This window comes from Microtus oregoni, unplaced genomic scaffold, assembly GCF_018167655.1.
Source record: "Microtus oregoni isolate MIOR12 unplaced genomic scaffold, Mior012 000067F_000, whole genome shotgun sequence".
Lineage (NCBI taxonomy): Eukaryota > Metazoa > Chordata > Mammalia > Rodentia > Cricetidae > Microtus > Microtus oregoni.
In genome coordinates this window covers 4,804,993-4,829,912 of record NW_024543953.1, presented here as the reverse complement: position 1 = coordinate 4,829,912, position 24,920 = coordinate 4,804,993, and the positions used below count along the sequence as shown (strand labels likewise).

At 44.2% G+C, this 24,920-nt stretch overlaps 1 protein-coding gene across 2 annotated transcripts; it reads right to left on the bottom strand.

The window, feature by feature from the left end:
• Positions 1–5,940: 5,940 nt before the first annotated feature.
• LOC121440253 (gamma-aminobutyric acid receptor subunit theta) lies at positions 5,941–24,185 on the bottom strand. 2 transcript variants are annotated; one of them, XM_041641009.1, is made up of 11 exons: positions 24,050–24,185; positions 23,772–23,952; positions 21,789–21,877; positions 16,969–17,036; positions 15,247–15,467; positions 13,308–13,390; positions 12,708–12,842; positions 12,179–12,331; positions 11,517–11,773; positions 10,403–10,818; positions 5,941–9,078 (listed from the first exon to the last, which is right to left on the bottom strand). In XM_041641009.1, exons 2-11 carry the CDS (start codon positions 23,918–23,920, stop codon positions 9,072–9,074), a joined length of 1,578 nt encoding a protein of 525 aa, XP_041496943.1. In that variant the 5' UTR covers positions 23,921–23,952; positions 24,050–24,185; the 3' UTR covers positions 5,941–9,071. The 2 variants fall into 2 exon arrangements, with proteins under 2 accessions (XP_041496943.1, XP_041496942.1); XM_041641008.1 differs by having other exon boundaries at positions 5,941–10,818.
• Between the last annotated feature and the right edge of the window lie 735 nt (positions 24,186–24,920).

Below are 24,920 nucleotides of genomic sequence, written 5' to 3'. Positions count from 1 at the left end.
GTCAGGATTGGATCACAATCCTAAATCAGATATTAGTTGGTTCCTCCCACAAGCTTTGTGCCTTCATTGCCCTAGCAGATCTCACATGCAGTACAGCACTGTAAACCAAAGGTTTTGTAGCTGGGTTAGTGTTTACATTTCTTCTTTGTTAGCATGCAGAGAACCTTACCTTACTAAAAGGCACTACTTCATAGGGGTGAAGGCGTTTTGCAGACACCTGATGGATGCTTTCATGTTCAATGAGTTTTGTAGGTGTTATATTTAGCCATGGGGCCTTGCGACCACTTTGTGGAAAGTAACATATAGTCTTGGCAACAGCCTGGGTTGTTTAGAGGTTCCCAAGAGTGATATTGGGGTGTCTTGAGGTAAGTTGTTTCCAAATTTTCTAAGAAATTGCTATACTGATTTCCAAAGTGGTTGTACAAGTTTGCATTCCCACAAGCAATGGAGGAGTGTTCCCCTTGCTCCACATCCTCTCCACCATAACCTATCATTGGTGTTTTTGATCTTAGCCATTATGACTCATGGAAGTTTCTATTATATTAGGTTTCCATACTACCTTTTAAATAACCCTTCATTTTAGCTGTATTTCCCTATATTCCTTCCCTAGTTCCATCCTTCCATTCCCATCATTTGGTCCTCTAATTACTTCTCTATACCTGAGTTTGCTTTGACTAGACCAAGGGCAGGTCTGAACTTGTGTATGAGTTAACCACTGTATAGGTTGTACCTGGAGAGTGGTCAGTATGACAATTCTGTCTAGGGATATGGCCCCATGAAATTTCCCCTGTCATGTTAACATGTTTACTGGTGGTATATTACTTGTTCAGGTCTTGTTGAGGCCATATTGGTGTGATATTGTGGGTGAAGTTTCTCTGTCATATCGATGACACAAAAGATTTCCTAGTCCCAGACAAAATTTCCCAGGGTTGATAGTAGGTACAGATACTGATTTTTGGAGGCTCTTATGTACTGGAGTGAAGATCCTTATCTTAATTTCTCACTCCTTGACTAAATGATTCCTGGGACATGCCCTTTCCCTGCCATATTTGAACATCTGTCCAACTATAGCCTTTGTTGAAGCTAATTGAGCTTCTGGGCCCATGGTAAATACAGTGGAAAGTCATGTTTGTAGTACAGTCTTATAAAATTAAAATTTACTCTACATCAACATTTTTGCAATTTTAAAACATATTATTTCTGTATTTTTCTTTAGTACTTGATCATATTCGCATATGTGTATGTATTTTGCCTACATATATGTTTGTGAACCATGTGCATTCCTGGTCATACCTGGTGCCCAAGGAAGATAGGAGAGGTAATCAAATCCTTTGGACCTGAGGTTAGCAATTTAAAAAACAATTGTGAGCTGCCATATGAGTGTTGGGGATTGAATTTGGGTCCTTTGGAAAAGCAGCCAGTGCTCTTAACTGCTTAGCCATCTCCCCAGGACCTTAAATATATTTTCTTTCTTTGGTATTTCAAGATAGGATTTCTCTGTGTAGCCCTGGCTCTCCTGAAGCTCACTTTGTAGATCAGTCTGGCTTTGAACTCTGCCTCTGCCTCCTGAGTGCTGGGATCAAAGGCATGTGCCACCACTACCTAGCTTTAAATAGTGTATTCTATGTATTTGAGGCTAATCATTCTTATCTAAATATCACAAAACCTGTTACTATTATATAGTTTTATATCCATTGCTTGAATATTTTACAAATTGCATATAGTCTTTTCCTATGTGTCTGCATGTGTAGAAAATTGAGAGAGTGAGCTGAGCATGATCATTTATTGCTCCCTGCCTCTCAACTGCAGATGCAGTGTGACTGGCTACCTCTTCAAGTTCCTGCTGCTGTGAATTTCCTGTCGTGAGAGGTTGTAACCTCTAACTGTGAGCCAAAGTAAACACTTTCTCCCTTAAGTTGCTTTTGCCCGTATTTTATTACTACGTTAGGAAGCACCATGATGAACATTATAGCCCGTCTCTACCTCTGTTTCATACACTTCTTTTCAGTTACCCTCACACCTGACAAGGCTTTCAACAGAATTCAGTAGCCCCAAAACTCCAAAATATGTTGACCTGGATCAGAGGACACACGTCATTGTGTGTGCAGATTGCTCATAAGACATACCATAATTGTAGCAACCACTCTTCCCTACCTTGTGCCAATGGCCATATGGAGAGGGCCCTTTACAAACTTTAGAATGAAGGAAAAGATTGCATCTATTCTTGTTTAATCTGTGAGTACAAGCTGCTGCTGCTGGAAATAAGTGCTCATTTTGTTCTGTTGTTGTTTTCCTATTTGGAGTGCTTAATGTAGATGTTTGTTCATGTCTGCCAGAAATAGTGTCACAAAACAGATAACTTCAGCCAGGTGGTGGTGGTGCATGCCTTTAATCTCAGCACTCGGGAGGCAGAGACAGGTGGATCTCTGTGAGTTGGAGGTCAGCCTGGTCTACAAGAGCTAGTTCCAGGACAGGTTCCAAAGTTACAGAGAAACCTTGTCTCAATAAAAAAAACCCAAACAACAACAACAACAACAAAAACAACTCAGACAACTTCAAATCTCTAGTACCCATGTGAAAGACAGAAATGGCTGCATGTCCCTTTATCCTTAGTGTTGAGGGATGGAGACAGCCAGGTCCCAGGAGTTCCTTGGCCAGCCAGTGTAGCCAACAGTGAGCATCAGTTTCAATGGGAGACTCTGACTCAGAAAATAAGGTGGACAGCCATAGAAGAAAACACCCAACCTCCTGTAGTCTCCACACACACCTGTCTATGCATGGATGGATATCACACATGCACACAGCATAGACATGTGCAAAGACCTTATTTTTTTTAAATTATATATATAAAAGAAATTGGCAAACTTGCTTTGGTATACCTTACATCTTCTCTCACTTTTGAAATTCTACTCAGGAAAGAGCTTGGAGGAGACCCAAATTGGATAAACATCACCATGGAAGCGTTAAGGGGTCTTTGGGAGACCTTGACAGGGCTAGGAAAAAGCTGAACCAAGATGGGAGGCTTTTGAGAGAGGCTTTGTTTAAAAACAAACTGGGGAAGCTATGGAAAAGATTCCTTCATCCCGGGAGTTAAGCAAGTTGGGGAATGGAGGATATCACACCTCTTTCCTCACCCCATCCCTAAAGTCAGTTTTATAGTCAGGCATACAGCACATAACAGTGTAGTTGGTCATGTTAGGCCCATTGCAGGGCTATAAACTCCTTCTGTGTCTGAGGCCACCTTCAGAAAAAGGTTGGCAAGAATTTAGCAGAAAAATGCAATAGTGTGTGGCAAGCTCTGTCTATATCAGACAAACTGACCCTAAGTTACTTATGACCCATCTGACATGAAAAGGGCATAGCAACAGGAAAGCTGCTGGGAATCAAAAGGGGGATTTCTGCCTGTTTAATAGTCATGACAGAATCTGTGAGACTCAACTCCAGCTGTCCATACGACAAAGACTTGCCCAGCAAGGGCTTTACCAGCCCCAATGTGTGGTGAAAGGCAAGGAACATGGGCTCTGTAATGGCTGCTGTACAGCTAAGGAAGCTTTGGGTTGAGTCTCAGTGGGCAAGTAACTGGTTTCAGTTAAGGGGATCAGAGAGAACTATAATTACAAAGCATGTTGCAAATGGTGACTGCAGAGTTAGAACTCTGGGGCTGAGGAGATGGTTCAGCCAGTGGAACGCTTGCTGTGCAAACATGAGGGCCTGGGTTTGGATCCACAGTGAAGCACATAGAAGCTGAGCATAGCAGCAGATGCCTGTAATCCAATTTGGGAGTTTGATTAAGAATGGCCCCCATCCTCACCCTCTCTGAGGAGTGGATGGGGGTGAGGTGGGGGGAGCAGAAGGAGAGGAGGGAGTGGGAGCTGGGATTGGTATGTAAAATAAAAAGTTTGTTTTAAAAAATTAAAAACGAATTGAAGTCTTTTTATTTAAAAAATGGCCCCCATAGACTCATATGTTTGCATGTTTAGTCATTAGGAAGTGGCACTAGTTGACAGGGATTAAAAGATGTGGCTTCGTTGGAGGAAGTGTATTTCTTGGGTGCCAGGCCCCATGGCTTTCTCTCTTCCTGCTGCCTGCAGATCCAGATGTAGAAATCTCAGCTACTTCTCTAGCACCCTGCTGCATGCCACCATGCTCCCTGCCGTGATGATAATGAACTGAACTTCTGAAACTGTAATGAAGCCCAATTAAATGCTTTCTTTTATAAGAGTTGGTCATGGTGTCTTTTTCTTCACAGCAATCAAACACTGACTAAAACATACAAGTACTGGGGTAGCAGAAACAGGTAGATTCCTGAAGCCCACTGGACAGACAAGCTGAATGAATGAGCACCATCTTTAGTGAAAAAAATGTCACAAAAAGCAAGGTGGAGGAACAATTAAGGAAGACACGTAGTGTCAACCTCTGACCTCTAGACACTTATGCACACACACACACACGCACATTCACATGCACAAGCGCGCACACACATACACACACAGAGACCATATGAAAAAAAAAAAGATTCCTGAAGAAGAAACTTTTACATCCAGCTAGTTCCACCTCAGAGCTGTGGGCAGACCAGCACAGCAATCTCTAAACAGCCCTTCTAATCTGATTTATTTATTGGCTTAGGGTTCATGTTTTAAGGTCTCATGTTTTCATCAAAAGGTGTTTGGAGATGTCCTGATGAGTGTAGGTTATAAAGAATGACTCTCTCCATCACTAGGATGTTTCAGCGTGACTTTACAATGTTTTCAATCTAGATTAACCCTAAACCATTGGCTCCTCTGCTTTCTTTTTAACATTTTTTATTGATTCTTTAGACATCATGTACCCCAATACCACTCGTTTCCCAGTCATTCAATGTCTACCTTCTACCCATGTAGCCTCCCCTCCCAAAAGAAAAGAAAAACCAAACCAAACCACTCTTTGCTCCTCTGTCATGCCCACTTCTCCATCACATATTAGTCGCCGTAGTGGTATTGGGAGCTGCGGTGTGTCACACAGTATATACCTTTTTGCCCAAACAGCTTTACTTGCAAATGCACATGTGTAATGTGTTGTCAGTCCGGTTTAAGGACTCTGGCTTCTGCTATACCATCAATGCTGGACCCTCACCAAAACTGCTTTTTTGGATATCCTACTGTTGTCCCAGTCATGGAGATTCTGTGGCTATGGTTCTGCAGGACCAGTCACTTCGTGCACTCCAGATGGTCATTGATGGGGTAGGTATTGGGGTGGGCTAACAAAAAGCTGTGGATGTAGGCCTGGGTGGTAGCTGAGTTGGGTAGTCTGGGCCTCCACCTGTACCCCTCTTCCTGCAGGTGAAAGGCAGTGCCAGCTTCCCGGAACCCACTGATGCCAGCACTCCTGCAACTATGCCACTATTTGTGCTAACTCACTACAGCTGGTAAAGGACAAGTTTGTCTTCTCCGAATGAGGAGGCCAGCAGAGGGCAGAGCCAGCTCTCCTGAGTTCATGCCACCCCGGCCAACTCTCTTGTGAAGGGCAGGGCCAGCTCTTTCAGGGCTGGCAAGGGGAAGGGCCTGCTCTCCTGTGCCCAGCAACTAGACCCCCCTACTTTCTTGCTCCATGCTCTGCACATCTACTTTGGGGGAGATGAAAACAAAAACTCTTTTGTATTTTATAAACAACACTTGTTTTGCTTTCTCCCCTACATACGTAGGTGGAAGTAAATGTTCACTTCATATTTTGGTATCATAATGATTTGCTCTGTCTTAAAGCTTTGGTTTCCAATGACTATGAATGCTTTGTGAAAAACTGTGAATTATTCAATGACAATGTTGCTAACTCCCTTCTTCTTTAAAGCCATGAAGAATAATGGAAGCGAGATGCCTTCAGACTATGATGGATGTCCCATGTAGCACTGCGAATCTAATACAGAGGAAACATTGACCCACCAGAGTATTTGCTTTTATAGATCTTTATTTTGCTTTTTGCTATTTACATGTTTGTATTTCTGTATATTTTTCAGAAGCATAGTTTTATGCTTCTTCATGTTTCACTTTCTTGAAGTTAGTACTGGTCAAGGTCTTTTTCTCACAAGAATGTCAATGAATGAACTCACCATGGGCACCCAGTTATCTAGTGAAGCTCTGCTATTCTGTGACCCTTGCAGGTTAGACCACTCAGGTCACCAACCTATTGGTCATTCTCTCTTCTGGCTTTTCATTGTCTTGCTCCAATACCACTGCTGAAGATCTGTATGTATGTGACTTTACCATAATTTATATGCTTCCAGAATGTAACTGACTTAGTTGCCATGGGAAAAATTTTCTGGTATTATCTAAAGACATCTACTACAGTACTGTGCAAATTTGGTGCCTTTACCTTTGCTGATAAATTCTGATCCCAGGGATACTGTCTGGCATGATTGTGGGTGCGAATTCTGACACAGTTCTGACCAGTTGGCATATTTTATAATGTAAGTATATCAGAGAGATACTTTAACATCCTTCTTCTCTCTCTTGAAGGCCCAAGAGTGATATAGATTTCATATTAATCACACCATATTGTACAACAAACACGAACACACTGCACTTTTGATAGGACAAGTTACAATTACTTTGGATGCTGGGTTGTGGAGTAGCTAGAAAGTTCTGCTTACTACCACAGGGTATCATGCAGATGGAGTGCTTAGTGAATGCATTCAGTAGTTAATAGCTTGAAGGTGTAGCTACTGTATATACAGAGTAAGGAACCCTCATTAGGAATGGTCACAATCTCAGCAAAACTTGCTTCTGAGTATGCCAAGAGTTTGCAGCCTTGCTATTAATGAGGATGATACAAATTCTAAGAATACATTGCATGAACTTCACTAAGACCCAACAGATTGTTGTTCTCTCTGCAGATACCCTACAGTGCAAATCAAACTGGACAGGAAACACATCACACATTTCTTTGACAAAATGACTCTTTGGAAAGACAGACAGCTGGTGTCCTGCTCAATTAGGGATTCTAGGGAAAAGGTAGGGGGAGGGCAAGACAGGAGAGTAGTAAAGTGGGTTGTTCTATCCCAGATTCAGTAAGGCTCCTCTTTCTGTCCATGCCCTTGGACTGGCTGAACCCCAGGAGAACTATTCAGATGCTCTGTACTTCCACAACCACTTGGAGTTGGGGGACACTGGGAAGGATATATAGGCAGCCAGATGGAGAGGTATGCCTGCATGGCTGAAAGGGAACTGGGGGCAGCTGGAATCAGGCTTGACAATAGACGACACACCACACACAGAACAGAAGGGGAGATCTGGCAACTTTCAAGTAAGACAGACCACAGACGTGGGAAAACCAGAAGATTCAAGTTCCTAAAAAGTTGTCATTGCCAAATCTCCACAACACTTGGACACTTAAACTCACAGAATATTAATTGCAGTAGAGTTTAACTGCTTTCATTGCAGCACATTAGGGCAAAATAGTCTTTTTAGGGTATAAAATAGCTAGCTATATGAATATTTACAAGTGGCCTCTCTGCTCTTCCTCTGCTGCCCCTTTGTTCCTGCTACTCCAATTCCTCTTTGTAACTTTGCTCCAATGATGTGTCCAACACTTCAAGATTATAGGGCTCCAAATTCAAGAACACAGCCAATGAATGCTCAGATTCTGGATGAGAGCGCTCTGCTCTCTCTTTAATCTGGTCCTCTTTGTGCTGAGTTCCCAAAATAAAAAAGGGAATCATTTTGGTAGTAACTTCCTTGTTTTGAGTTGTCTTAAAGTATGTGTGAGTGTGTGCATGTCTATTTGTGGGTGTGTGTGTCTGGCTATGCCTGCAAATTTAACTAGAAGCGTGGGTGCTTCTGATGTATGCATGTGTGATGATGTGTGTGGCTGGGCGTGTACGCATGAGTCTGGAACTGCATCTATGTGTGCAGAAGAGAAAGGAAAATCCTTTTCTCCAATTTTCTGAACCCCTACCCCATTGTCTACACCTTATTTCTATTCCCAGTTCATCTTTTGACACCTTGCAGCACCAAGCTAAATGCGCAGCGCTCTCAGTTTATTCCACGGACCAATTATTCTCTAGCTCCAAGGCACTAATATTACCTCTTAGGACTATGTTCACTTGCTCTGGGTCTTCAGCACAGGACACAGCAGAGATGGGTGGAGGATGAGTGAGGAGTTGATGGAAACCAATAGACCCTAGAACTGGAAGGAAACTGTTAGTTCAGCTAAACAAGACTCTCCCTACTGGGTCAAAACAGGTCACTAGAGTCCTGATGTTTCTACAAGAACTTCCAACAAGGAATATATGTGATTTTTGATATATGTTCTTTTACACCAACTAAACACAGGTATACAGACATACACTTTCTAGAAATGTACATATCATGCATTCACCTGTGCTAATGTAAGTACATATGTACAAACTGACACTCTCATAGAGATACATACACATAAATTATTCACCCACACAGTGCAGATATACATTCATACATACTAACATATATTTACACTACTGTAGTGCTATTCATCTTCTCAAATGGCTATATGGCACTAGACCTACTTGGATGCATGCACACTCATCTCCAGGGATACACAGAAATGTATAAAAACAGAAGTACAGTTAAGGAGGTGGGTGGGCAGTGGGGTATAGGGTGGAAGGAGAGGCTGCCTATAGAGGAAGGGGGGAACAGATTGAGTGCTTGGCAAAGCCCCCTCATGACCTCCATCAATGAGCTGGTACTTCTTGGCAGATCGGTGTGCAGGTTCATCCTACTCTCATCAGGAGCCCTGTTGAGTAGGCGGGGCCGTTCAGTCCATGTTCAGTGGCTGCTCAGTAGCCTCTTCCTACAAAGACACTCTAGGTGCTGTTCAGTGAGCTTGGCAGCCTGGCAGGCAGTTCTGTAGGGTATCCCTTTGAGCAAAGGGAAGGGGCAGTAGGGGAGTGCATCAGCTGTGAGTTAGGCAGAGAAGGAGAAAGAACAAGCATCCATAAGCATGGCACAAAAGCTCTACTTTGTCCTTGGAACACTGGGGACAAGGTGCTTTGTCTTCCCTGGCTTACAGGGCTCCTGTGAGGATCCAACGATGTGATGGCTCAGGGAGCTCGTTGACACTTATTATGCACTAGACAAACAAAAAGGATTAGTATATAGATTCATAATAGTTGTCCATATGCTATCCTAGGCCAGTGGTGAAATATCAAGTCTGAACTTTCTCAACTAGTGCTTACTCACCAAGTGCTTTGACTGTAACTAGTAATCAACTCAGCATCAATAGAAAGCTAACTCCTACCTGAACAGAAGTACCGAGTCCCTACTGTCAGGCAATGCAAAGTAGAAATATAGGCATGAGAAGGTCTAATAACTTTAAAGGGAGCATCTGAACACATACAAACTCCAGTCTGGCACCGCCCCCTTGTCCTACCTACTCTGGCTAGAAGCATGCATTCTCCCTTCCCCTGCTATGTCTCTTTGCAGTTCCTCCCACCTGCCCTTCCCACTCCTGTACCACAATTCCACACTCAAAGTACAAGGCACTTACAAATGTTTTCCAACTTTCCTTTTGTCAGCATATCCAAGCTATGCCTAGCCCCTCCTCTGCGTACCCCAGGCCAACTTGGCTTGACATCTCCCAAAGCCCCTTTTAGCAGGCAGACAAGGTGCCTGATGCCCATAGGAAGAAAAAAAGCGATGCCAAAGCAATGTCAACACCTTGAGGGGACTGAAAAGAAAGCTCCCAGGAATGTTTGTGAACTAGGCTCAGATTCTCCTCATTCCTCAGCCTGGCTCTTCTCTGTCCTCTAAACATTTTCAAAGGCATTTCTAGGCTGATGGACTGTTCAAAGTGTTTGAAAGGTAGTAGTCTTCTGGCAGGAGGAAATCAATGTGCAATTTATCTTCAAGTCTTCCTCAATCCCTTACCCTCTGGCTACATGTTCTCTCCATTTTCTCTCCACCTCATAATAAAGAAAAGGGCCCAACAGGTTTGATTGCCCTAACAACTGCCAGGTAAAATGAACAATGGGAAGCGGGAAAAACAAAACTGAAGGAACTATGAAGGAAACACATGATAGTATCTTTGCTGCTGTGGGGGTATAGGAAACTAATAGATGTGGTACAACCAGTAAACCACATTGAACAACCCAAAGGAAAGAGGGAAGAGGAAACGGGACCACCTATCAACCTTCGGGACCCGGTCAGGCTTAAAGATCTGGAAAGAGAACCCTTCACTGAAGGAGCACCCAGGGCTTGGGGGACAATTCTCCTCAGACTCTGAGCTATGATCCTTCTCTCGGTCACAGGCCATGAGCTCCTCATCAGTAAGGCTCCAGGTACTGTCAGCTTCCACCTTGCGTGGTTCATCAAGGCCAAGCCAGCTGCTCTTGATACTGATGTCATCCTGTAAGCTCTCAATCTTATCAAGGTCCCAACTTGCTTCTTGCACACACCTCTGGCCACTGGGGAACATGAACCTTCCACTGGGGCTGCTGTCATGGCCATGGCTTTCATCAGAGCTTAGGCTCTCTTCAGAGTCTTCATCATCACAGGCCTCAGAATGGTTGCAGATTTCGATGGGGACAATGCTGTCATTAGTGAGGAAGCCATGCAAGTGGATGGTACAGTCATTCAGTGTTTGCTGAGAGGTGGAGGGCAGATCACTCAGGCTTTCTCCAGTGGCCAGTTGCGCCTGGATTGAGGTACAAGACAGTGGGCTGAGGCTTTCCGAGGTAGCCAGTTGGGCCTGCTCTGAGGTAAACACCAAGGATCCAAGACTTTCCTGACTTGCCAGATGAGCCTGCATGGGGCTGTCAGGAAGGGGAGCAGCTCTGTCCTCCACTCTGTCTTCCACATTAATCAGGCCATCCTTGGAGGAAATAATAGACAAGCTGATCAGTTTCATATCACCTAGTGGGCAAGAATGGGGGAAGAGAAAAAGGAGGGGACTTTCCTGTTTAGTGCTTGCAAGGCTACTGTTTGATGTCTTTGATAACCTGTTGGGCTCTCTGGCATGCTCAAAGGGGTTGAGAAACTGGACCAGGAAGTTGTTTTAGCATGCAGAGAATGCCATAGCTGCATCACAGCAACTGCCTTTCTGGGGTACAGTTCTGGCCTCAGGAGTCCCGTGTGCTATATGTGGGCTTTTTAGGTAGGGTGAGGCTGGGCTCTCTCCAAAGGAGCCGTGTTGCTGGGCGTCCATATATATCCCAAAGCAAAAGGCCCAGTTTGTTCTCAGGTATCTGAAGTGCTAAGAAGGAAATGTTTGAAGATTAGCTTCTCTGGTATCTGTCTTCCTCGGCCTCACCTTCCCTTTTTGCTTTATCACTTGTGCTAAAAGCCTATAAAATGGAGCAAATTTAGCTCAAAGATCTAGAGAAATCAAGTTCTGACATTTTTTGCCTTATTATATCAAATAATGATCAGCTATAGATGAGTGTGGGCATGCCTTTCATATACAAGTAACGTATGAAGATTAAAGCAACTGTGAAACTTGCAAGGGTCAAGTGCTGAGCCTAGGCTGAGGAGGTGACGAGGGAAAGCTGGCTGTCAGTCAAAATGTCAAACCTGCACGTTTTCCACCACCACTTCTTGGTAGCGGTATCGGGCAACAACCCTCCTGGGTTTCTTGTATCTCCTGCGATTGCGTCGAGGTCCTCGGCTGAAGAAAAGGTAGTTGATGTAGACATACTCCAGCAGGGACAGGAACACGAAGAACAGGCACACAAGGATGTAGATGTCAATGGCTTTGATACAGGAAATATGGGGGAGTTTATCCCGCATATGTGAGTCGATGGTAGTCAGGACAAGAATAGAAGATAAGCCTATGAAGAAGACAGTACAGGTTTGGTCTCCCTTCATAGCTGCGGTTTTTAGCAAGTCTACACCTCAGGCTGATTTCTCTGCATCAAGTTCAAATTCCTAGCCATGGTTAAAGTACTTTACATCTCTAGTTCCATATAGGCCTTCTTTTAGTATCTGAAGAGGTTTCTAAACCCTAAAGTATCGCACATATTTGTACTCCTAAAGGAAAAGATAGAGCAATTTGCCCTACAGAAGGCAAAAACAAACCAAAAAGCCCAGTATTCTAGGCTGTTCCTTGCTTAAAACATTTCTTGCCTCCCTAAACTTAGACCTGAAATTCGAGGTCTTCCCAGTTCTGCCTTTACTTTTTTTTCTAAGCAAAACGGCTCAAGTTTCTTCCCAAGATGGTGATACAAAGGACTTACCAATTGTCACCCTGGCTGCAGAGGAATCATAGTTCATCCAAAATGATATCCAGGAGAGAATGGTGGTGAGGACCGTGGGCCAATAGACCTGCACAAGGTAACTGCGGACTTCCCTCTGAACTTCGAACTTCACTATCAGGCGCATGTAGGAGCCTGTAAGAACACAGTGCTGTAAGCTCCATGTGGTACAGCAAACCAGCTCTAACCCCCTCCTGCCTTACTCATTCCACATGGGATGTTTTCAGGCAGCAGACAGATGGAGGGTGAGAGGCCAGCCCTGTGAAGAGCAGGAATCGTTTCCAGCTGTAGAGTGTTGTGAACCCGCCCAAACCTTCCACATCTATTCTCCATCTGTAGGGGTAAGCCATTAGCCACTAAGGCTTTATCAGTGGAGAAGAAAGATGTGTTCAGATCCACAGGAATGGTAACGGAAGGAGCCAACTGCAAGGATCAAAGGCAGATGCCCAGAAGAGTTTGTCGTGGTGTAAAGGGGACAAAAAACAGGAGAGAAAGAGGGGTTCTGGCCCACCTGTGTAGAAATACACCTCCTTGCTAGTAATTGTCCTCCCCAGGTAGGTGAACTGAGGGATGTGCAGCTCATCAGTAATGTGGATGGCATTCTCATCTTCCCAGGATAATACAATGTCTTCCATAGTATAGCCATCTGGGAGGGGAAACAAAGAGTTAATCTCGGCAGATTTAACTCGACAGCAGTCTGGGAAAACCAAAGCATAGTTGGCATTTGGATTTTGGAGGGCTCTTTTGTGGTTTTCTGAGGGTGAGCATGGGGGATTCTGAACACTTGCAAAGAGAGTTTTTAGGCAGGAAGGAATGTGTAGCCAAAAAGATGCTACGAATTTTTACCCACAAGTATGTATAGTTTTTCAGTTGAATTGGCTAGACCATAAAGACCACATACTCTCAGATGCCAGATATATACAACTGTCAGTTTCTTACGTAGCCATCGTTCATCTGCCATTTATCTACTGCTTGTGGACACGCTTGGGGAGAGCTATGGGAGTGGAGAGCAGAGGGGCTGTGCTGGTCCTCTCAGTGGCAACTCTGCCTGTGCTTTCCTGACTCCAGCAGCCCCGCACAGTGACCAAGGGGCCACAGGAGAAGTACGTACAGCTCTCCACCTCCAGTTTGCAGGCTTGCTTGTCCAAAGGGAATTTTCGCAGATCCAGGGAACAGGCTGCTGTTGTGGTGAGTCTGCCAAAGGAAACAAAAAGGAAGGGAAAAACAATTCAAGTTCACTGCTAAGGGTTCTACAGGGTGGGAAGGCAAGAGGAAGGTGGAGGATTGACCCATGTGTATGAAATTGGGGGAAGGGAGAGAAAGAGATAAAATTGGAATTTGACAAAGAATCACAAGATTCGGCAGAGCCGAAATAAAGAGCAGATATATGTCAGGTCAGAAAAACCATAGAACATCAGAGCAGGAAGGGCCCTTGAGAAAACAATACAAAGACAGAAAGACTTGTGCTTGTCAAAGTATCAGCAAGGCTGTTGAGAGGACACTGCACACTATGTGCAATGTCATGAGGCTACATAGCTACAGAGGCAGGTATGTGGTGTGCACCCAGGCCTGCCTTTGACCGTATCCACATCCATGTCAGTGGTGAGGGCCTTTGTCACACCAAGAGCTAGAAAGATACCAGAGGGCACAAAATGCCTATCAATGAAGTGCCCAGCCAGTGCTGACAGTAGATACAGCCAGAATAAGCATCAAGTTGCTATGCTATGCACCCAGGAGAAGAATCTGAGAATATGCCCTGGGAGGAGCCAGGGAGGTGCTTGTGTTTGAAAATGACATAATTAAAAAAGCTTTCTGCTGTCCCATATCATATCTGTCCCATCTACTTTTCTTCCCTTCCCATCTGCTAACTTAGTTTAGTCCCTGTCAATTCTTGTAGGAATTTCAATTTGGGACTGGGTATTGAGTGAGTAGTATGTATATATGTGTGTACTTCCCTCGTTTTAAAAAAATGAATTTCCCAAGTATTATTTATCAGCCAATGCCTTCTTTACTTTAAACAAGAGTGATTTCTGATCAATCAATTGCATTGGTATTTAATGGCTCCATAGAAATGTGGATGAGGAAGAAGGAAGGAATAAATGGGGAGGGAGCACTCTAGAGTAAGAGAAACCGAATGGTTAGACCTATAACAACCTGTCAAACAAACTATGGTATCCACTACCAGGAACCATTTTCTGGGCTAAGATGACCTCTCAGCTTGCCTTTACTGACAATCTGTTTGAGCTGAAACTGTGAAGTCAGCTTTGGTGACTGCGCTATTGCAAACAGAACAGTGAAGGCTAGCAGTGTGCATATGTTCTGTGTGTAAAGAGAGCAAGGGCTCAGAAGCCCCGCCCTATCCCGCTCACTGCTTTAGCTCCTCCCTTCTCCTGACACCCTGCCTGATGCAAACAAGAGGCAGGCAGAGAGGTGGAGCACTTTCTTCACTGCACAGGCTTCAGTGTTCATCAGTCTCCCTTCCTCACCGCATGGGGAATAAAGAAAACAGCACACACAATCAACGATGGAGGAAGAGGTCTTTTGGTCCAGGGTATCAGGATTTCTTTTTTTAAAAAATCTATATGATAATTACATAAAATTAATAAAAACACTATTTTCTTTCATAAATGGCAGGCGATGTTGTAAATTTCTTTCTTTATTGTCCACAAAATAAAGTAGCTTTGTTCCCAGTGTGCTTGGATTCCTTAATACAACCTCCCTTTATAGGGCACATTTGAAAGGGCAGAAGTTGGTTATATCATCTAAAATGGGACTTCATGCTTTTTACCAATTTAGCAAAAGGGAGACATTTGCATCAGGAATTGGAAAGCATGTGAAAGTGTGCAAAGTTTCGACTCGTGGAAAAACAGGAGGAGCAGAAGCCAAGGTGCAGGGACAGGGCAGCCTAGGATGCCCGTGGCAAACTTTGAAAGTATATGTGCACACAAGGCAGCTCTGGAAAGCAGGGATCTCTTCTAATGTACCTGTGGGATACACAGTAGGAAGAAGGAAGCTTGCTGGGACAGTCCAAGACTGTTATGTGAACTCACCGGATGCCATATCGCACTGTCCCATCTGGGTGGAGCTGAAACACACGATTCTCCACAGTCACATCATGTACAAAGGTATTTTTGCTATTCACAAAGTAGCAGTCAGGGACCCACAGCTTCTCGTGCATACGATAGTCCAGAGTCAGGTTCTGGTTGGTCTCATAGTATGCTAAGCGCTTGTCCTTCCAGGTCTGATGCAAAAACATAGTGATTGTGTAGTCCTGGGTAGAGATAAGTAAATGACAGTTGCCAGGTTGTCTAGTTCTCTGTCTACTGTATACACAGATTATATGTGCACACATACATATGTACTATTATATGGAACACATCATACAGACGGGTGCATAAAACATAAACATTTAATAAAGAACAGCAAAATGAAGCTTCTTTAACTAATTCCTAGGTTAATAAACAGAACATTACCAATAACTTTCAAGTTCCAATGTGTCCCTTTCAGAGAACATTTCCCACAACCAGCAGGAAACATTCATTATTCAAGATTTTATGACACTACTTACCATGCTTCAGATTAGTGTTTCATTGTCTCTATGTGTAGTTGTAGAAACAGTGCTTATTTGGACTTCTTTTTAGAATGTTATCTGACCAGAACCAAACTCTTATGTCTGGAACCTGTCCCCCAACCCCCTCAATATTGTATTTGTGAAGTCCATTCAAGTTGCTGTGTATAACTATAATTTGATCTCTTGTATTCCTGGAGAATATTTCCACATATAAACACACAATGTATTTATTTGTGTAAAAAAACAACATACATGCTCAAACCAGGAAGAAATAACAATGACAAAGTGAAAGTGGCCATTTGCATCCCTGCAAAAGTTGAGAATAAGCGAGGGTTAGCGGTGCAGGTCAGCTGACCAACATGGGCAGCATCTGACTCTGGTTTTAGGCAATCTGATATGTATATAGTGGGCTCTCACTGTGCGTTCATTCTGCTATTACTAACAAGGTCGAGTATTTTCTCATATGTCCATCCACCATTTAGTTTTCTTCACAAAAGTACAGCTCTCATTCATATTTGCTGATTATTTTTGATTGCTTTAAAATATTCTTATCAGTCTCCAGGCATTTGTATATTTTGAATCCCTGCTCTCTGTGTTGCACATATGTCTTCCTACTCTGAATTACCTTTTCACTCATCACAGTAGCTTTGTTTTGTAAAACTGAGGTTTCAGAAATTTTGGCTATACAGAATAGCCTCGATAGAACATCAAATACCAGTATTTGTTTTGATGGTTTGTAACTTGTGTGTCTTATGAAATAAATCTTTACCTACCCTGCAGTACAACTATAGTGTGCTATTAAAACTTTTAAAAGCGCCATAGATTCCCCCCCCCGCCCCCGGGCGGTGGTGGCGCACACCTTTAATCCCAGCACTCGGGAGGCGGAGACAGGTGGATCTCTGTGAGTTTGAGACCAGCCTGGTCTACAAGAGCTAGTTCCAGGACAGGCTCCAAAACCACAGAGAAACCCTGTCTTGAAAAAACCAAAAAAAAAAAAAAAAAAAAAAAAAGATTTTTTGAGTTAATAATCTACATGTAACTGAATTTTTAGATATGCTGTGATATGGGCCTTCAATTGACTTTTTTCTATTTCAGAGAGCTACCATGTGAGTTCTGTCAAGATCAGAACAATTAGAGTTGGCTTACGACTATACTTCTTGTCCCTTGTCTCCAGCACCATGATTAGAACCTATAGACTTACCATATTTATTTCTGAGATCTGTTCAATACTGGAGACATAGATAGATACGGACACGGGCACAGGGGCACCTACAATACAGGAAGACACAACCACGTGAACATTTGGATAAAGGTTAAGACCCAGTTGTCTAGGCTAAAACTAGCTTTGATGTTTGCTGGCTGGGTAAGTCACCTAACCACTCTGAACCTGAGCTTCCTCGTGGGTCAAATGGGGATAATGCTATCTATCGTAGCTAATGAAGGTCAAGTGCTTAGGGCAAGGCCTGGCTCGTGCTATGCTGAGAGGAAGGTATAAAAAGCAACACAAAAGGAAAATATGTACCAAGCACTCGGTTCTAACTGCTTTCTGATAAAGAACTGAAACTCAACAAGCCCAGGAAAAGGAACTAAGTTTCATGTTTCTGGGTGAGTGAAGGTGAGCATGCTTGCTAGTGAATTGGGAAATGTGTTCATATTCATGTGAATGTGTCCACACGTGTGTGAGCACGTCCATGTATGAGTGAGTGTGTGGCATGTTTGTGTGATCCAGTGTGTTATGTGGGAGACAACACAGGAGGGAGTTCAACTGCGAATGAAATATGGGGGTATTTATCCCGAGGCAGCAAACACGTGACTATGAGTGTCGTGTGAAGGAACATGTTTGTTTCAGTAGGTTATGTGGAAGTAGCCTTCAAGCATACACCAACATGCATGTGAGTGTATGGTGTGAGTACAGCTGCATGTGAATGAATGTGTGATCTTGTATGCTCATCTGTAGGTGTCTGTGAGCTTGCCTGTTAGTGTGAATGAATTTGTATTTGTGCGTGAATGTGTTTATACGGCAGTGACAACATGAGCATGTGAGTGAGTGTGAGTGTGTTTCTGTGGAAATGGGAGTGGATGTGATAGTACTAGAGTACACTCAACAGATGTGATCAGATGTTTCTGAGTAGATGAATGTACGCACATGTCTGTATGTCTGTGAGTGTGTGTGTGTGTGTGTTTGTGTGCATCTATTTGAGTATGTGGAGTGGATTGAAAATATGTTAGTATCTCTGTGAGTCTAGCATATGTTAGTGATATGTGAGCAGGTCAATGTGTGATGAGGATGTGTCATTCACTGTGTGAACTTGTGTATTGTGGGTTGTCTTCATGTTTGTGTGTATGAAAACATGTTAGTATTCTCACATGTTAGTAAATGCAAAAGTATGTGTGTATCTTAACATGGATGAGCACCCCCTTTCAGCTTGTCAGTGAATCTGAGTGTATGTGAGCATATTTGTGTGAGAGAATATGCGTTTTATTTGATGTGATTGTGGTCATATGTGATGCTGTAAGCATGAATGTGTAAGGTGTCCATGTGTATAAGTAAATTTGCTAGTGTGATTGAGTCTGTGGGCATATAAGAGTGCACCAATCTGTACCATGTGCATCTGTGTATGAACATGTCAATGTTTGTCCACGTGTGGGAGTGAATTACTGAGTGGATGTTCATGTAAGCAAATGTAAATGTGAATGAATTGTGTGGTTGTGATAATGAGTGTGATAATGTTTAACATGACATAATTTATAGGTATATTTGCATATATGACCATGTTTGTGTATTAATGTGCTACTGTGTATTAAAGTGAGTGGATTTTTAAAATATACATATGTGCACACTAACGTTTATATATACATGTGAAAACATGTGAGTGCTGATGATTTGTCAATGTGTCAGAATATTTATGTGTATATGTATGAACATGTTAATGTATTTGCTCTTAAGTATGAATGTATTTGTGTGTTTCAATGTGGATATAAATGACTAAGTGTGAGCATATTTGTGTTGAGTGAACATGTGATCAAGTGTGTTCATATATAGGTGTGCTTGTGAACTTGTCTGTGTGTAGAGATGTATTTGCTTGCATGTGTGAATATGTTTTCATGACAATGAACATGTGAGCATGTTGATAAGTAAGAGTAAGTTCATGTATATGTTTGATTGTGCAAACTAATGTGTGCATTTATGTGTATAAATACATTTTTGTGATTATTTCTCATGCTTGTACATGATCAAGTATTTTACTAATATATATGTGTATGTATGGCCATTTTTATGTGTGTTAATGTATGAGTTTAGGTCGTGTTTGTGCGTGTGTGTTAATGTGTGAATTTTAGTGAGTATCTTCATGTTTTTGTATGTCTATGTGAGTGAACTCATGAGCGTGTTTATGTGAGTGAGTACTGCGTGACGGTGATTTGATTAATGTGCAAGTGTTGCTGAGTGTGTAATTGTATGTTAGTGTTCAGCTCCCTAATATTTTTCCTCCTTAGGCCTGCGTCCATTTGCAAGGCTCAAATATTCTCATGGTTGTGAAAACAGTAAGCTGTTAGATGCGATGGAGAAATATAATTTACTATTCTCTCATCAGCTTCCAGCAAACTGTATTACATCACACTGCTGTTAGGGAAATATGTGTACATGTGATGCTAGCAATCCAGCCTGCTGCTTTCTCTGCAGGCTGATTGCCTAGAAGCTGAGCTGAAGAGAGGAAAATGTGTTATTTCAAATCCAGTGCTTCATAGGGAAAAGTGTTCTAGGGGGATAAGTGTGTGAATGGCAGCTGAGAAGCAAATGGGGCTCTGTTAGGGCACAGCCCAGACTCCAGCACTCAGGGCTATTGTGAAAAGCCCCAGGAAAATGTGATGTAGTGTCAGCTTCCTCCAAACATCATGTTTGATTGCTGTCTTTCAGGCTGCTCTCCCCATACTTTTTGCAGATGGCAGCTACGTTAGTAGGCAACAAGCCCCAGAAAGTCCCAGAGAAGCCTACATTCCAGCCCCTTTCTCCAAGACATGTTTGCCAACCCCTTCCTCCAAGGTCCGGCTTCTCTAGACCAAGCTAGTGCTGTCTGTTCTTATGGGAATGCTATGGAGCTAAAGGGACAGAACAGAAGCCTGCCAAAGGGCTCTTAGTTTAAAGGGAGGTAGGGACTGAAATGCAGTGTATATTCTCCTTGCCAAGCCATGATCTGGCACAGGAACACAACCAGAGGAAAGGGACATTGTTGTGATTTCTCTACCTAAGAAGGGGCTGCCTTACAAACTAGCTAAGATAGCCCGTGGCAAAAAATGCTTTATGCCTTCCTTTACTGTATAATGTTGGATGTCTGTGACATGTTCCTGTGCTTGTGAGAGAGGGAGTCAGGACCATTCTTATGTGTGAAGATTAAGCCCTAAAACTATAATATATATAACTAAAATGTAAATATAAAGGGGTCTCTGTCTATTAGGAGACTATACAGGGAGCCGGGGTTCCCTAAACCCTGAGTGCTTCAGCCTGGCAATGGGTCTTCTGCCATGTAATAGTCCCAGCCTTACAGCCTATAGTGTTTATAGCCTATTCTGTTTAAATGGCAGGTAGTCCTAAGTTATCTTTGTCTCCTCTTTCTACGGCCTCCATCTGTTTGGCAAAATCAATGTAGGGGCCCATATTTTACCGGATGCTACAGTCTGGCATGATCATAATACTTGATGTAACATGAGTGATAGTGGCAAGGGGCAACAGGCCTACTGTGGACCAACTGTGCTGGCCAATGCCCAGATATACACTCTTGCCTCTGTCCCCCTCTTTCAGTCCGGGATACTGCAGGGAGGGCAGCCTGAGCCTGAAACAGGGGGGAGTGTGTGCTCATTGCATGCAGATGACTATTGTTTGGCTTTTGCTGACAAACATTAGAATAAGAAAGAGGCAATAAATAAATAAATATCAATTTCCCTGCTGTCCTCTGAGGCTTGGCACAAATGATTCAAAGCTAGTACCATGTAAGGGGTATTAACTGTGCTTCACCACCTGAATTTCTATATTCCCCTTCCCTTGAGGATCCGCATGGAAAAGGTGCCACCACTGTAGCCTCAGTAGCATAAAGGTATTATGTGCTTCTGTTTTTGCCAATCTGGTTTCCCATGCAGCCTCACTTTGGAGCCCTTGGCTTGTGTCTTCTGCCCTTGCAGAGTGGAGGAAAGGGAAGCACCAGCTAATAGTCTCACTTCTTAAATTTAGGGCCAAGGGAAACCATTGCCTTGGTTTTCAAGGTGGCACAGTATTTTAGAAGACAGTTGCGTATGAGCACAAATGGGAATCATTAGTGGTGATTACTCATGACTGCATCCCATCCTAGAGGAAGCTGCCCTGCATTATAGCTCCTTCTGCTATCTTCGAGCTGAAAATTAACTAACCCCAATTTAAAGCACTTTTCCTTTTGTCTGTCCTTGGTTTGGGCTTCTTAGGTGTCTCCTTCGTCCCCGAATGATACTCCTATTGTGTAGGTTCTGGGTGTGGTCGGGGATAAGCAGAATCTGGCTTCTTGGAGACATATGTACCAGCTTCCTTGTCACTCACCTCTGTGTTGTTGGAACTTTATTGTTAGTGGCCATCAGTCTGAGTTTTATGAAGAACACATGTAGTACAGTATACTAGCTGGCCTGAGTTTGGTAGGAGCTGAAGAATTGGGAAAGCAGGGTATTATGGAAGGGTCCCAGGCCTAGGTGGGTTAGGGACAGAGGCAGAGAAAACCATGGCCTCAATTCTGAATTCTCTGAATTACTTAAGGGTGGCAACACCTTAGGCAAGGAGTAAGAAGGGAAAGAAAGTCTCTGGCATAGAAAGGCTGGTCCATAGATGTAAGGTACATTCCAGAAGGCCTGAGGTTGGGAGTCTCTGGGTGCTCCCTTGCAGGGCTTGGCAGACTCAAGAAGGTAGGATCTGGGGGGCAGAGGTATAGAGCCTGCTTAGCTTACAGGGTGGAACTGACCCTATTGTATCTAACACAAAAGCCTCTGGTGTCTGGATTTGCTTACCTCCAAAATTTGGTCTCAGTCGGACATCATATGTTGACAGCACCCTGTCCAAAATCTTATGAACCACAGCTTCATTTGCACAATTTTTGCTGAAACAGAGAAGCCTTGAGTAAATTCTGGTTGGCTAGTGGCCCACTTGCCAGTGGCTGACTCCCCAGGAGCCAGCCGTGCTCCTGTACATATGCAAACATGTCCAGTCATATGTGTCTGTGCTCTCCCCTCCCTTCTTCCCCTTCCACAGTGAGTCAGCCAGAAGCGCAGCAGTGACGCAGATTCTTTCCCTTCCCCTCCCCCTTCACAGCTTTAATCCAGAGGCTGGGGCCCAAGGCCTGGATCTCTGTTACCACGCAGAAGGTGTGGGTGGGAGAAAATGGCACCGTAGGGGAGGAGGGAAAGTGGGCACATGAGACCCTCAGAAAACTGCACCATTTTAGTTCTCTGAGAAACTATACCTTGAAGTGCCCCCTGGATGCTGACAATCCTCTTTCCAGGGCTACCTCATAGCCCCAGGAAGTCAGTTCCCATTGGCAAGTCCCCCCCACCCCCAGCTGAGCTCATGTTTTCTACTCTACCTGGTCTGAGCGATCCCCGCCCCCCATTTATGTCATTCTTGTGCCTGAGAACTGGCATATGACATATGACACAGAGAGGTGGGGGTAGGGAGAGAGAAAGTGTCTTGCTCATGTAGCATAGATTTATGACCCTCATGGAACTAAGCCATTTCGGATTCCTGGGGTTTAGAGCTGCCTTCGAAAAGATCCATCCTGGGAGCAGGCATCTTACTCACTACGCATGTGCTTTCAGCCTAGATGTTTCTTAGGTGAGCACATGGAAGTGAAAGCGGCTCAGCTGCATAAAGCTGGCCTTTCCACAGGTCTCTGAGATGCTCATTGAATCCATCCAGACTTTCAATCCCCAAAGGGCTTTGAAATGACGACAGGCCCCAGGCGTCACTATCACTATGACTGTTTGGATCTTTGACGCATTGTCCCTGCAATGTCTGTCTCTCTGGTGTGTGTGTGTGTGTGTCCCTCCATCTCTCCTTCACTTCCCCCCACCCCCATATGTGTTCAATGACGCAGTTGGGTTGAGAGCACTGCAGGGCTGCCTGCTGGAACCTTGCCCAGCTTAACCACTCCCCCTTTATGAATCCATGTTTATTTCTATTTTGCCACTTAAATTATTTCCTCATTTCCCTCAATCATAAAATTTAATTTTGTAACATTTCAAAGTATGCACATGAATTATTTACAAATTAAAGAAATACATTCCCGCCTGTTTCTGTCCACAGAATTTCCCATGTGTTAGCACTCCAGATCTGTAGCCACAGCAAATACACGTTTTTGTGTGTGTGTGTGAGTGTGTGTGTGAGAGAGAGATCTACATGTCAAGGATGACGGTTTATCCCCTCTTCAGATACTTGCAGACCTAAACAAACTTTAAATCAAACACAGAGAAAAACTGAAATCTTCAAATGTTTTCATAGGAGTAAGCACAAAAGCTTACCCCTCTTAAGCTGGAAGGTTATGCCATTTACAGCTACTAATTTCACAGAATTAATCGTTTCAATCTGCCGTTTTTGAGAGAGAGAGAGAGAGAGAGAGAGAGACTGCCTCAGCAAATGGACTAAAAATCTTTACTCAAACAGGTGTCTTTCTTGTCTGTTTTGTGAATTACCCATGTACAACCCCCACTCCCATGGGCTGCAAAGAATATAGCTGGGAAAAGCTGCCTGGGACCTCAGTCCTTGAGGATGATCAGGTAGACTCTGGGGTGAGGGTGCTCCTGGCCTCACGGCTTGGGAAGGTGCAGCAGTAACAGGTGGGTTGAAGCCATGAGTATTATTTCACGGCTGTCCCCATACCTGCTTCATCCCCCTAGGCAAGTCCGATCTGAGTTCCCTGCACCCAGCTCGCTCTGTCCAAGAGACCGAAACCTGCTTGTCCCTGTCCCTTCCTTGTTCAGCTAGGATGGGCCGCTTACCAGTTGAAGAGATCCAGGATGACTTCGGGCATGCTGGAGGATGGCTCGAAGTGGAATTTCGGGGTAGGACTGGGGTCGTTGCTGTCTGCGAGCCAAGTCCTGATGAGCAGCAGGAGCACGGCAGCTCGCAGCAAGCCTCGGATGCCCATGGCTGCGGTGCTCTGGGAACCGCAGCGGACAGCTGGAAAAGCGGACAGGGTTAGGGTGGGAATGAGTCAGTAAAGGGCAAAGGGGGCGGGATCGCTAGCCCTTTCGCAGATGCGATCCTAAGGAGAGACCTGAAGGGAGCAGGGAGTGCGGGGTCTGGAGCCCAGAGCAGGAAAGAACAGCCTCTCAGCAGCAGCTCTCCCCGACGCAGCGGTCCACAGGGTGCGTCCGGCTGCTGCGAGGTGCGCTCCGTCTGCTACCGCTCAGGGCTGAGACTGGGTGCCGAGTGGGGCGGGCGCGCTGCTGGCTCCGCCCACTCCGACGGCAGCACCAGCGGAGCCAATCTCGCGGGTGCCAGGAGCCACACAAAAACACACGCGTTCGCCCCCCTTCCTGCCCCTTCAAGCCTCTGCAGTCGTCCCCGGACCAGCACCAGCCACCAGGTTCAACCATGTGAGAAGGAGGGGCTTACTGCGTAGACTGGACTCAGGGGCTTCTGGCTCTAGGCCTCTTTGCAGAAGGGAAATATGTTTCTCTTAGAAGATTTTGTATCCAAGAGTAAGTATCTTGCAGCAAAAGAAGTGCGGCCATTAACTGTCACGGCTAGATATGCACTCTGAAACACTTGCACCTCTGGGGAATCAGGAGGTTGTTCACAGATCATTGACACTCCAGTAACTCAATGTGCTTAACCCAATGTGTTTGGTCTTTGACTGGGTTGATGGAATCTCTTACCAAGGGGTCTTAGGACAGAACTTTGACCACAGAGGATGGAAATTGTTTTCTTGGAGCCTAATTTCCCAGAGAGTTATTCTTTTCGATTTTGGGTTCTCAGGGAAAACAAATTCAGGGAGCTGAAAGTATTCACCAACTGGAGGCTTCCTAAGGTGTGATTCATTGACATAGACAGGAAATGCAGAGTTGAAGTTAGATCCAGGCTGACACTATTAAAGGGGAAAAAAGGCAAAAGTCAGTGTTTTAGATGTGCACCAGAAGGTACCA

What these genes read in the sequence shown, in the direction of transcription:
- LOC121440253 (XM_041641008.1), bottom strand. Translation starts at nt 23,920, where the DNA reads ATGGGCATCCGAGGCTTGCTGCGAGCTGCCGTGCTCCTGCTGCTCATC. An exon ending in ACTGAGACCAAATTTTGGAG is followed by an intron (nt 17,037 to 21,788) that starts GTAAGCAAATCC and finishes CCTGTATTGTAG; the next exon opens with GTGCCCCTGTGCCCGTGTCC. An exon ending in AGATCTCAGAAATAAATATG is followed by an intron (nt 15,468 to 16,968) that starts GTAAGTCTATAG and finishes ATCTCTACCCAG; the next exon opens with GACTACACAATCACTATGTT.